Below are 12,825 nucleotides of genomic sequence, written 5' to 3' on the forward strand. Positions count from 1 at the left end.
CTTTAAGGCTTGTTTCTATTTTAATTTAGCATATCAAGATTAGCTACAAGGCTTGTGTACTATATTATATACTTAGATATGATCGAATATTATAAATGATTTAATTATATTTCTGTAATTCAATACTATTCAAAACAAAGATTCGGACCACAGGTTGACGAGTTATGACCCAATCTCATTTGCTTGTCTATACAATAGACTCTATTATGTTCAAAACAATGCACCACTGAGTTATGACCCAATCCCATTAGTAAGATAATGGAAGTATTCAATTGTTCAAAAGTCAAAGTGAAAATTGAATGATTTAACCAAACCCTTTTTTAAAAGTACTCCAGCCAAACTAATTTTTTATTTTAAAATGTTAATTTAAAAAATCTTTTGAAGCAAAATTTTAGAAGCTGACTTTCTAAAATAGAGATGATCTTATATTTAAAGAGTCCCTAGGAGATTTTTTATATGTTGATTATGCCCTTAAGGTGATTCATAAATATTATAAGACAAGCCCCTCGAGGCATATCTTAGTGGTGTAAAGGATATGAGTGATGTAGTCTCAACCTTGTCGGTAGCTACAGTGTGATGATTCTATTTCTGAAATATGTAATTGGGTTATTTGTGGGTATCAGTATATAGGCAAACTCTTGTTCCCTGACCTGTTGGGGGTACATTCCGCGATTTACCTCCCTCATAATGTTCCAGGGGTTGAACGGTGAGGACCCTCAAGTTCGGGTTTAACCTTTTTTTTTTAAAAAAAATATTATTAAGACAAAAATGATGAGAAATCCTTTTTGCTCATATTCTAAAAGGGAATAAGTCAATATACAGACTTTATAAATTTTAACTACCCAGGTTATCTACCCTACACTGACTGTTACGTTAAAAAGTCAGGTTATAATTACGTAGTATGAAGTTGATCGATTATATCCTCCGGGGGTTTTACATTTCTTCCTTTGACTATTCTCCCAACTCGAAAACTTGCCTTTTTCTTAATTCTGTTCCTCTATCAAGTCTGGACGACGACTTTCATCACCAATACTACTTTAAGATGAGCTTCTTGTCTTATTTTCATGGATTACCCTCAGAGACATGCTTATTTATTGATAATTTTCTGTCTTCTTTTATTTGATTTTTACTATTATCTTTTTACAGAAGAAGTTTCTGTTCTTTTAATGATTAAATCTTTATCCGTGACGGAAATTCTTAAGCTTCAGATGTTGATAATTAGTTTTTATATTTATTGTACTTGAATTGACCAGTTTTTTATCTGTTACTTATAAATCAGATGGTCTTGTTCTTAAATTAAATGCAAATCAAAGGGTCATTTCTTTTTCTAATTTTTTGTTCGGTAAATTCAAACCTTGTCTCTGCTGCAAATGATCAGACGAGGTAATAAGTTTAGATGTTTGAGAAGAAAGACGAAACTATGTCCAATAACTGTAGCTTTCTTCTTTACTGCTTTAAGTACTATTTATTTTATGTTCCCAGTATCTGTCACTAGCTTTTTAGATCAATTAACTTAAATGTTGTCCTTTGGGTTTATCTAATGGGCAAATCTCAAAACTCGACATGGAAGCTTATTATTAATTTGGTTTTTTCTTTTATTTATTTATTTATTTTTTTAAGTTCTTAAATTTTCAGCCTTGATACTGTACTTTTTTTTACGGTCAACTTTAGTTGCACTGAGGTCAATTATCACCATGGCATATGATTGTCTGTCCAGTTTCTTTGATGAAATCATATTTTGACATGTTCTTGCAATGGTTCAGGTTTGACGGGGCAGAGATTTTATCTAAACTACAGTTTGGTTGGCGTAAAGAGGTGGTCGGATGAGTTGTTTTACCATCTGTTGCAGTCGTGATGCTTCTTCACCAACTAGGCAAAGAGTAAATATTGATGCAGGTAGACTTCAAATAGTTAAAACCTTTGGAACTGAAGTAGTTGTTAGAATCGTATGACTCAGATTAGTGAAGTTTCTTGCTCTGTCTGAAGACTTCACGCTGTCAAATCACGTATTCTGAAGAGCAAGTGCTTAGTATTTTTATACATTTTTTCATGTGCAAGTCAATTTGTGTTTGTCATACTTAATGAGAACTTCTAACGATGTTAAAAATGAATGCAGAAATTTCAGGTATTGAAAATGCTAAGTTGTACAGTTACAAAGAGTTAAAACTTGCAACTGATAATTTCAATCTGTCAAATAAAATTGGGGAAGGAGGCTTTGGTTCCGTCTATAAGGTACTTGTGCATCATCACTCTTGCTCCTAAGTTGTGAAAGATTGGTTTACATAACATGATTGCTGTTCAAGTTTGTACTCAAATCATATTCTAATTGTCAGGGTAGGCTAAACGATGGTAGCTTGGCTGCCATTAAGGTTCTTTCTGCTGAGTCGCAGCAGGGTGTGCGGGAATTCTTGACAGAGATAGTGGTGATATCAGGCATCGAACATGAAAACCTCGTGAAATTGTATGGTTGCTGCGCAGAAGGGGACCATCGAGTATTGGTGTATGGCTATCTAGAGAATAATAGCCTCTCTAAAACTCTTCTCGGTAATTTATAGCCTGTGAACACTTTGAAACTGGTGATCCTTTTCTTATGTCAAAATGATAATGGTTAACTTTAAATGTAGGTGGTCGCTACAGCGGCATTCAATTTAGCTGGAAAATACGGACTAAAATCTGCATAGGGGTTGCAAGAGGGATCATGTTCCTCCATGAGGAAATCCAGCCTCACATTGTTCACAGAGATATAAAAGCAAGTAATATTCTCCTTGATAAGGATCTTAATCCGAAAATCTCTGATTTTGGTCTTGCAAAGCTTTTTCCAGATAATCAAACTCATATTAGCACACGTGTTGCAGGAACTATGTAAGTTCACATATCCTATTACATGGTATTAGAACTAGTAATCGATAAATATTTGGTATGTGAGTCATCTTGATATATTTATTATTTAGCCAAATATTGGAGACATGTCAAGTGGGCATGAGAGACCTTAACATGTGTTCACAGTAGATAACTCAGAAACTTAGATATTTGTGTTCATACTAGACAAGCAGAAATTCACTCTCCTGTGATTCTACAAGTAATTAATGTTCCAATAATAAGAGAGAGAAAATAAAGTACAAAATTGGTATTATACATTTGTATTCTTCTTGCTTCTAGAATATATGTAGTCCCCCCGCCCCAACCATCTACTGAAAGAAGAAAAGACCGACTATCTTTCTTAAAGTCATGACTTATAGATATTTGTCCGTGCTAGGCTTGTTGACTGTGGTGTCTTCTGTAATTGTGATTATAAATTCATATGTATTTACAAGATTTTTGATCTTCAATTTTCTAGAGGTTATATGGCCCCTGAATACGCAAGTCGAGGCCAGTTGACTCGGAAAGCAGATATATATAGTTTTGGTGTTCTCCTCATGGAAATTGTCGGTGGAAGATTCAACACAAACAAGCGATTGCCTGCTGAAGATAAACATATTCTTAGAAGGGTACGACTTGCATCTTTCAACCTCGAGTGACAATAATAGAATTGTTTTCTTGACATATGAACAGATGAAGTTATGATTAATGAACAAGTAAATGGTAATCGTAGACTTGGCCTACACGTTAAGCAGATAAATAGGGTACTTTTTCTTGTGAAAGATGAGCATAATATCAGGAGCCAGCATATGTACAATTGGACTATTGAATTAGATTGGCTAGTTAAAAACTTGTGCTTGGATGCACCATTCAACAGGTTTTCCAATTTCACTTTTTAGCTAGGCACGTTCTTTACAGTTCCTAGTGCAAACTAAACTTCCTTGAAACACTCTGGACCATTTATTTTCCCTTGAATGCATGGAGATTGGGCATGCTTTTCATACTTAAAATGGTGGAAACAAGGTATAAGAGTCCTTTCGGGATATAAATTCGCTTACAGAATCACAAGCTGCATCAAAGGAGTAAAAAAATGAAGTAACAATGGTTGATGCTGAAACTAATTGGTGTTGATACTGCAGAAGAATATGCATGACTTGATTTTAATTATGCTAACCTTTTCTGGTGAAATGGCTTGACCATGAATGCACTTGAACCTAATTGCACTTCCAGGCATGGCGACTATATGAGCAAGGGGATCTGGTTCACTTGGTGGACACGGCACTTGAAGGGGATTTTGATGTTGATGAGGCTCGCAAATATCTGAAGATTGGTCTTTTATGCGCACAAGAGAAGCCAAACAACAGGCCATCAATGTCTATTGTGGTGAGAATGCTGACAGGAGAGATGGATGTGGATGAAAAAACTATATCAAGACCAGGGCTGATGCCGCAGTTTGCGCCTATGGAGAGTTCTCAGAGTAATATATCATATACTTGTTCGCCTGGCTCAGGAAAGCAAGATAATTCATCGGGAAAGCAAGATATGTTATCGTCGTCCCAGAACACAACTATGACATATGCCACTATGTCTTACACTTCGATATATGATAGGAGTGATTGAATTGCTAGCGTTTTGAGGATTACACGAAAGGGCAATTTGTTTTCTTTTTGATCCCCTAGTTGTACATTTATCATTTTAAGGCTTGTGAAAACTTGATGAAAAGTGTATTGAGATAGAAATACGAAGAAGAATAGAGAATTTCAAGTGAAAGTTGATGGTTGAAAGTTGGCAATCGAGTACTTGTATTGAATCTTACAATAACAATTTTGATCGTCTTGTGCACTTAGATGTCATGTATTATATATTACATATTCTAGCAAAAAGTAAAATGTAAAAAGTAATGTAAAAATGTTTTAATCATGTTTTTAACGCACGTTTGAGTCAACAAGTCAATCTCGAACAAATATGGTGGTAAATGAATGACTCCTATGCCAAAGATTTGTCAACTATTATGGTTGGACCTGAGATTTTTTTGTGCATCCAAAATTTATTCTTTCTAAGGATTGTCTTTCAGAAAGGGAAAAAAATAAATGGATATATAATTATCCATCCACATAATAATGTAAATAAAATTGCAAACAAATTGTCCTCTTTAAACATTTTGGTAGTGCGGATTGTAAAGAAATAAAACACTTCTGTTTACAAGACGGATTAGTAGCTCTCACACGGCAATATTTCCAACTTGACAAAAATGATGGGTGGCTTTGGAATCCCAAGCTTTCGGATGAGTTGCCTCCGACTCACGAGCACGGCACCCGTCAGTCTTAATCGCCGCCGCCTCATTAGACCCTTAGCTACCTCATGCTCGGCGGCGGCAGCGAAAAATAAAAAGGAGAAGGTCATAGTAATATCTGGTCCCACCGGTGCCGGAAAAAGCAGGCTATCACTGGAACTCGCGAAGCGACTCAACGGCGAAATAATCAGCGCTGACTCTGTCCAGGTTTAAGAATTTCTGCATTTACAAGCATTTTTTAGACTTGAATATGAAGAGAAATAAATATCCCTTCAAACTTAGAAATAAATAGAAATTATTAATAGGCTGTTATTTTTATAGTGGAAATTTGAGCAAGACTTGTAATCACTTTCTGTGTGGTTCACTATAATGTACATCTAGATTAATCCAATTGTAACCTTGCATTTTGTCCCCTGGTTATATATATATTTTTTCGCCCTTTAGTTTGAATGAAAGCTATCAATGTGGGTTTATATGGAACAGGTGTACAGAGGTCTAGATGTGGGATCAGCAAAGCCTTCTCTCAGCGAAAGACAGGTACCATTTGCAGTTTGAGCGACTTCATTTTTCATACGATGTTGACAATTATTATTTGATTTTTGTAATTTGTAGTTTTAAGAATTTTTTTATGCATTACTTACGTGGGATTTTCAGGTTTTACATTTCAATTGATGTATTTTTATTGTCTTTCTTATTATTCTGACTAGGTTAATTAGCAACTGGCCTCTTTTGTTTTGTGTGGCAACCTAATGTATTATTAACTGAGTTATTTAAAGAATTCTGTCGTTCTCTCATGGATTGACAAATACCTAGCTATATGAGACTTTCATCTTGTACAGCTCAAGCTAAAACACCCAAATAGTAGTTGCAATGGATATGTAATAGAAAGTTTGCAACTTCTTAATCTCTAATTCAATATTATCTGAATGTATACTTGCGGATTGGTTTATGAGAGAGGGCCAAAATACTTTGATTTCTTATGTTTTTGCAACCATGATCCTACCTTACACGTAGCAAACCTGCTGATTCGTGAACTGGAGAATTACATCCTCTATAATCACATTTATTGCCAGTAGAATATGAGGATCCTCAGGTGATGTTATTTTAGTTCTATTCCTTCCTTGAGTATTTTGAATGCACTTTCCCATAAAATGCTCATCTTATGTCCCTTCCTCAAAACAATAAAACAATATCATCCCAAGTAAATTAGATAGCAGTAAAAAGTTATATTGCATGGTTTATTCTGTGCACCCGGGTTTTGACTATGCATTTGTTAATTTGACCAAGTTGCTGTAATTATATTGATTTTTTCTTCTTTTGCAGGAAGTGCCACATCATTTGATTGACTTATTACATCCATCTGAAGGTATTGGTTACTGGATTGTATTGTAAAAGCTTAATGATATGTTAGTGTCAGATGCTTAAATGATACAGAAAATATTGTTAATATAGATGTTGATGCATCATTGGCCATCAACATATATGAAGGTATAGTTTGTTACTTGGTTTCACTGGTGCAGTTGAAAGTGTTGTGTCACCCTTAAAACTAATATTAGAGTGAGAAAGCCCTTTGAAAGTTCACTTTTTATTGGTTTAGATCTACATGTGGATTTGTTATTGATATTTTAGTTTAAGTTCATAAATTTCCATGGGAACTCTTTCTTTCTCTTGTTGGCATTATACAGCTTTTATTGCTTTGAAATGATTTTGATTAAATCCTTTACCCATTACTGATGACACAAAAAAAAATAAAAAAATAAAAAATAAAAAATAAAAAATAAAAAATAAAAAAATAAAAAAATAAAAAATAAAAAATAAAAAAAATTAATAATAATAAAAATAAAAAATAAAAAAATTAGTGTGAGTAAACACAGAGTAACACACCTTGTACTCAACTGGAATAGAAAACCTTTGCAGAACAATATACCTATATTTTTTCTTGTATGAGATTTACCTTGCCTTCTTAGAGTTTGATTGAGGTGTTCTTTAATTCTGTACAGATTATTCTGTTGGACAATTTTATGAGGATGGAAGGCAAGTAACAAATGATGTTCTTAATCATGGCCGTGTTCCCATAGTTGCAGGTGGTACAGGATTGTACTTGCGGTGGTATGTTTACAAGTCCTTTGCATGATAAATGTTCTCTCATTTTTTTATTACTTGGGCAAACTAAAAGGCTAAATGGCTTATTCCTCTTAGAGCCTCACAATTTTCATAATTAACCTGTTTAAGAGCAATGAAAATGAGAAATTCAGTGCTTTGGACTATAAGGACTACATGTCAAACCACTAGTAGTTGAAAGAATATTTGCCGTGAATATTTACCTTGGAAACTTGGTAAATACATATCTAATTTCATCAGTTCCCTTTTACTTTGTGGTTTCATCCCTTGAACTTCCCATTATAAAATCCCTATCAAAAAAAACTTCCCATTATAAAATTAAAGAACGAATACATTTTGCTTATTTTACAATAAATCTTGAATAATGACCTATGTGAAGAAAGAATACATATCTAGGTGTATCAAATTGGAATGGTCTTTAACAAGCTCAGCCCTTTAGTAAAATTCTATTAGCATCACTGCATGATTTTGTTAGTGGACTGTTGCAGAATCTGTAGCCTCTTCATGATCTATGGAAGCTTATTTCCCATGCATTTAGCAGTGTCTTTGTGCAGGTCAGATCAAGTTATTGATCAATTGTAATGTTCTAGTTTCTTGTTCTACTACAAGAGAAACTACTTTCCATGCTTAAAGAATTTTTTTTTTTTTTGGTCATCTTAACTTCATATGCAGTGAAGAGTTGGACTAGAATATGCACTCCAATTGAAAACATTACAATTTATGACTGTAAATGTAAAAGAATTATCAAATGCAACAAGATGGCCATACACGTTGATCTCTTGTGCCTTTCATCAACTCTACATAGAAGCCAATTTAGGTTTATGTGCTCAGAGACCAGTGGCAAGGTTTAATGGTTCAATATTCTAGAGTTTTATTTGCGTTGTCTCTTGAATAACACAATTAGTAAATTATTCTCAATTGGAAACCAAATTATACATAATCAAACTAATTTCTTTCATTTCTGATGCATCAGGTTCATTTATGGGAAGCCAGATGTTCCAAAAGCCTCTCGAGAGATCACTTCTGAAGTGCATTCTGAACTTGCTAATTTACAGAGAGATGGTGATTGGGATGCAGCTGTCCACTTGCTGGTTAAAGCAGGTGATCCAAGTGCCCAATCTTTAGCTGCAAATGATTGGTATCGATTACGCCGCAGACTAGAAATCATCAAGGTTAGTTTGTGATTTTTGTTGCTATGAAACTTTATGAATTTTGCCTCCCTAATTGTATATGAACTTATGTCTTCAGAGAGATGTATTTTATAAACTTGAGTTTTAATGGTTAAGTTTTTAAAGTTCTACCTTCTTTTTTTAGTGAAGGTATCCTATGAAGATCTTGTTTACTGTTATGTTTGTTTTCAGTCTCCTTCCCTTGCTATTCGTTTACAATTAGTTCCCCCCTTTCAAAAAATGATCATTGCATTTTGACTGCTGATCTAGCTATTTTCCCAACGCTAGATTTTATATTGACCTATGTAAGCTTTGAAATCAGAGTCTCGTTTAAAAAATATTTCTTCAACTTGCAGTCAAGTGGAGCACCACCGTCAGCCTTTCAAGTACCTTATGATTCGTTTCGGGAAAATTTTGAATCAGATGAGGCAGATGCTGTTGACATCAACTCTGCTTCAGATGGACTTCTTGAGAGTAAATCAAAGGATTTGGACTATGAATTTATTTGTGTATTCCTTTCGACCCAAAGGTTGGATCTCTATAGATCAATTGATTTTCGATGTGAAGATATGCTTTTAGGTAAAAGAATGTCATGACTTGTACTATCAATTTCTTTTTTATGTGCTCTATATTCCTTTGATAGTCATTTACAAGGGACAACATAAAGTTCCCGAGTAAATCAAACGACTTGGACTATGATTGTATTTTTGTATTGCTTTCGACCCAAAGGTTGGATCGTTACAGATCAATTGATTTCCAATGTGAAGATATGATTTTAGGTAAAAGAATGTCGGGACTTGTGCTATCAATTTATTTTTTTGTGCTCTATGTTCCTTTGAGAGTCATCTATAAGTGAAACCGTAAAGTATCACTTTCCTGATGACAGCTTCTGGCTGCAGGAGATGATGGAATTTTGTCTGAGGCAAAATGGCTTCTTGATTTGGGTCTTCTACCGAATTCAAATTCTGCAACTCGAGCTATTGGTTACAGACAAGTATATACCTTGGTGTCTCTAATGCTCTTATGAATTCCATGAAATCGTCTAAATCCGAGTTCTTTGGTGATGCAGTTGTTGGACATGAATCTATTATGCATCCATTTCCTTTATTTATTTATTTATTATTATTATTATTGCATTTTCAAGGCTATGGAGTATCTCCTGAAGTGCAGAGAACAAGGGGGTCAATGTTCTGCCCAAGACTTCTATACATTTTTATCAGAGTTTCAGAAGGCGTCCAGGTAACCTATTTTCCCCTTAGGCTATTGTTTCCAGGATATCTTTGATGTTGGGATAAGGCTTGTGGTGCAGAAGTCATTTTGTCCACGATTGATCTTGATTATGTGAACTGATTATGATGATTATGATTATCTGAAAAATTAATGCAAGGCAATTAAAAGTATCAGTTATATTTGACTTTGTGTATAATAACTTGATCATAATTAGCTTTTATTGCCATAACCAAACATGTAGTAAATTTGAGCAGTGATTAAATCAATTTTTCTGATTAATCAACCAAAATAACCCAATCAAATGGTTTTTTTGTACATGGAATTCACATTTAGAGGTCGTTTGTGAAATTCACATTTAGAGGTCTTATGTGGAATTCTCATTTAGAGGCCAAATCTATGTGCAAAGTTCTTTAAAATGCTTGGCAGAAAGCATCACTCCTGTGACCTGAAATTATTCCATACATGGACACTTGTTATCATCTGTCAGAAATATCTCATAGTAGATCATAGAGAAGCCTCATTGGATGAATGTTTTGTCACGCGTAATTAATTCTATCTGTTAACTTACTTTGGAAAACTCTATTTTCATTATATATATGTTGCACTATGTGCTTTAAGTACCGAAAAGTGGACATACTCCTTTTCCTTAAATATTTGATAATGTAGCTGAAAGATAATTGAATTAATCTATTAATTATCAAATCAAAATAGGCGACTTTACTCTTGTTCTACACCGGATTTCTAAAATTTTTTTAATTTCAAATCACGAGAATTTGATCGACAGTTTGGCCCTTGTTACTAATCTCCATCAAAAAGTTTATTTAGCAATTACTATTTAATTTTGCAGAAACTTTGCAAAAAGACAAATAACTTGGTTTCGTAACGAGCCAATTTACCATTGGATTGATGCCTCTAAACCTTTGGTACGTTATTTTTGTAACTTTAGGTTTCTGCTTATCAGTTGAGAGTTCCTGAAATTGTCATTTGCATCTTACTCATTGTCAAAGAAAGATTTAAATGAATAAGCTTTTAGATGAAATGGTTAACATGGGAGCACAACAGTACAAAGACAAGGTTTTGAGTCTCATCGCAATCTGTTCATCAGAACTTGTGTGCTGCTTTGGTGGGAAAAAATCATTCAACATGTTGAAGACATGATTTAAATGAATACATGTAGCCATGTTTAATAGCTTAAAGCTTTTAGAAGAAATCGTTAACACCTATATATGTTCCTTTTCCTGAAGATCCCGCAACCAATGTGAGACTACCGACCTGATGAGTTCTTTTTTATTTGTTTGGTATGGTTAGAGATAATTGGTGATTTTTGTATCAATATTTCATGGGGATTGTTTGATGAATTAAAAGATAATACAACAATAATCTAAATATAAGAGGATAGAGTTAGAAGGCTGGCATAAAAGAGATACGGAAATGCTGTCCTGTAGTTTTGTGGCTGCCTTCGTGTGGGCACTAACAACACTGAAGTCGTCAAGATAAAACCTTTATAGTTCACAACTGTCTCTCCTTCTATGGACACGATCTCATAGAGAGAGAGAATTGGCCTTTTTCGGTTGCCAAAACTATAAAATCAAAATTAAATATGAATTTATATTACAATCATGCATTTATTTATGAAATATATTCTGAAATTAATATTTGAATTATTATTATATATGAAAATTAAATTCTAAGACCAAATATGAAAATTTAAAACAAAACTAAAAGAATGAAGAGTCACCCTGACATCTCTCTCTTGCTTGCGCGCGCCCACACAGTACAGGAGAATTGTTTACAGGCTGCTTGGTGCCTTTTTTTGTGTGTTTTTGTCAATGACCAATGTAAAAATGCGAAGTGGAGACCTGTAAAAAATCTGTGAAACTTTACCTGTACACCTAGCATGATTCAACTTAAATAGAAATACAAAATAAGGAAATCATGCTATGTCCTAGATACCTGATATTTATGTGAACTCCAGGAAGTTGATATGGTAGTGGAGAATTGAATGAATGAAATCTACAAAATCCCTTCTTGCAGCCTTTCGAGATTCTCCGCAGAAATGAGCTCTGAAAATCACATGTTTTGCAGGAAAACGTGCTCAGCTTCATATGTGATGCATATCAGGAACAAAACGGAAACCTAAAAGTGCCGGAGTCACTTTGCATGAAGAAGGATATTACAAACCATCGGGAAGTCATGCGACTGAAAACTTATCGCACTAAAAATCGGTATGCCCTCAGAAAATATCATTGCTCGTTTTTCATTTTATCTGAAGACGCTAACTTGGTTCTTGGTATGTTTAAGGCATTTTGTCGGTCGTGAAGATTGCACTGATATTCTGCACTGGGTGAGGACCCAAGATCAAACCACAAGGACCAGTGGAATGAAAGCCTAGACGAGTTCTCCTACGCCAGATAGGATTTACAGAATAGTTCACGAGTTATGACATTCCTTAGCCGAAACATTGCAAAATTCTTCAAGATCCGTCTGGAGGTGAAGATGTGCTATTTTATGTGTGCGCTCTGAATGGCATCTTTAATCGTTTGCATTGATTCTGATTTGAAGACTTCGATGCAGGAAAGTTGAGGGCACCTGGCATCATGGATATAAAAGTCTACATGGACTAGCATATATTCTTCCCATGGAGACGTTAGAGCTACAAAGAGAATTAAGCATATGCTGATGTCCAACATCGTAACATTTGAGGACATCAATTGAGCACATTATCGTCCAGCTACCAATTCAGACGAGATATTTTTCATTAATTTTATCTGAATAATTCAATATTTTCTGTTCTTAAATCTATGAGAACCAAGTAGTAATTAGATGCTCATATACTGGTAAAATTGATTGTGATTGTTCATGCGATTGAATGGTTATATCAAGGAATTGCTTTTAAATTATAAATAATAGAAATTATTGATGGATAAATCCCTCAAAATGTATGGATAAAAAATGAATTGTTAGGTTCCCTTTATCTCCTTGTGGTAATTCTTCACGAATGTCTTCCTTTGTATGTAGAGAAGTAAATAGGATAACTTAATAGTTTCCAACGAAGATTGGCCTGTGTTATCTTGATCTGGCTCCTTTCTATTTTTTGTGATTGCTGCTTAATGTCAAGTTGTTGCTGTTCAGTCAAACATTAAGTACAAAATG

At 34.3% G+C, this 12,825-nt stretch overlaps 2 protein-coding genes across 4 annotated transcripts; both read left to right on the top strand.

Annotated features, from left to right (window-relative positions):
* Positions 1 to 906: 906 nt before the first annotated feature.
* Positions 907 to 4,705, top strand: LOC111368883 (cold-responsive protein kinase 1-like). 2 transcript variants are annotated; one of them, XM_022990371.1, is made up of 7 exons: positions 907 to 1,042; positions 1,764 to 1,896; positions 2,117 to 2,232; positions 2,334 to 2,544; positions 2,625 to 2,862; positions 3,338 to 3,488; positions 4,090 to 4,705. In XM_022990371.1, exons 2-7 carry the CDS (start codon positions 1,824 to 1,826, stop codon positions 4,477 to 4,479), a joined length of 1,179 nt encoding a protein of 392 aa, XP_022846139.1. In that variant the 5' UTR covers positions 907 to 1,042; positions 1,764 to 1,823; the 3' UTR covers positions 4,480 to 4,705. The 2 variants fall into 2 exon arrangements, with proteins under 2 accessions (XP_022846139.1, XP_022846140.1); XM_022990372.1 differs by lacking the exon at positions 907 to 1,042 and adding an exon at positions 1,075 to 1,383.
* A 283-nt stretch (positions 4,706 to 4,988) lies between these two features.
* Positions 4,989 to 12,600, top strand: LOC111368885 (tRNA dimethylallyltransferase 9). 2 transcript variants are annotated; one of them, XM_022990374.1, is made up of 12 exons: positions 4,991 to 5,359; positions 5,636 to 5,689; positions 6,476 to 6,518; positions 7,153 to 7,261; positions 8,247 to 8,445; positions 8,799 to 9,021; positions 9,342 to 9,436; positions 9,587 to 9,681; positions 10,520 to 10,595; positions 11,758 to 11,897; positions 11,974 to 12,162; positions 12,247 to 12,600. In XM_022990374.1, exons 1-11 carry the CDS (start codon positions 5,111 to 5,113, stop codon positions 12,062 to 12,064), a joined length of 1,374 nt encoding a protein of 457 aa, XP_022846142.1. In that variant the 5' UTR covers positions 4,991 to 5,110; the 3' UTR covers positions 12,065 to 12,162; positions 12,247 to 12,600. The 2 variants fall into 2 exon arrangements, with proteins under 2 accessions (XP_022846143.1, XP_022846142.1); XM_022990375.1 differs by lacking the exon at positions 10,520 to 10,595 and having other exon boundaries at positions 4,989 to 5,359.
* Positions 12,601 to 12,825: the final 225 nt, after the last annotated feature.

Source organism: Olea europaea, chromosome 19 (assembly GCF_002742605.1).
Source record: "Olea europaea var. sylvestris chromosome 19, O_europaea_v1, whole genome shotgun sequence".
Lineage (NCBI taxonomy): Eukaryota > Viridiplantae > Streptophyta > Magnoliopsida > Lamiales > Oleaceae > Olea > Olea europaea.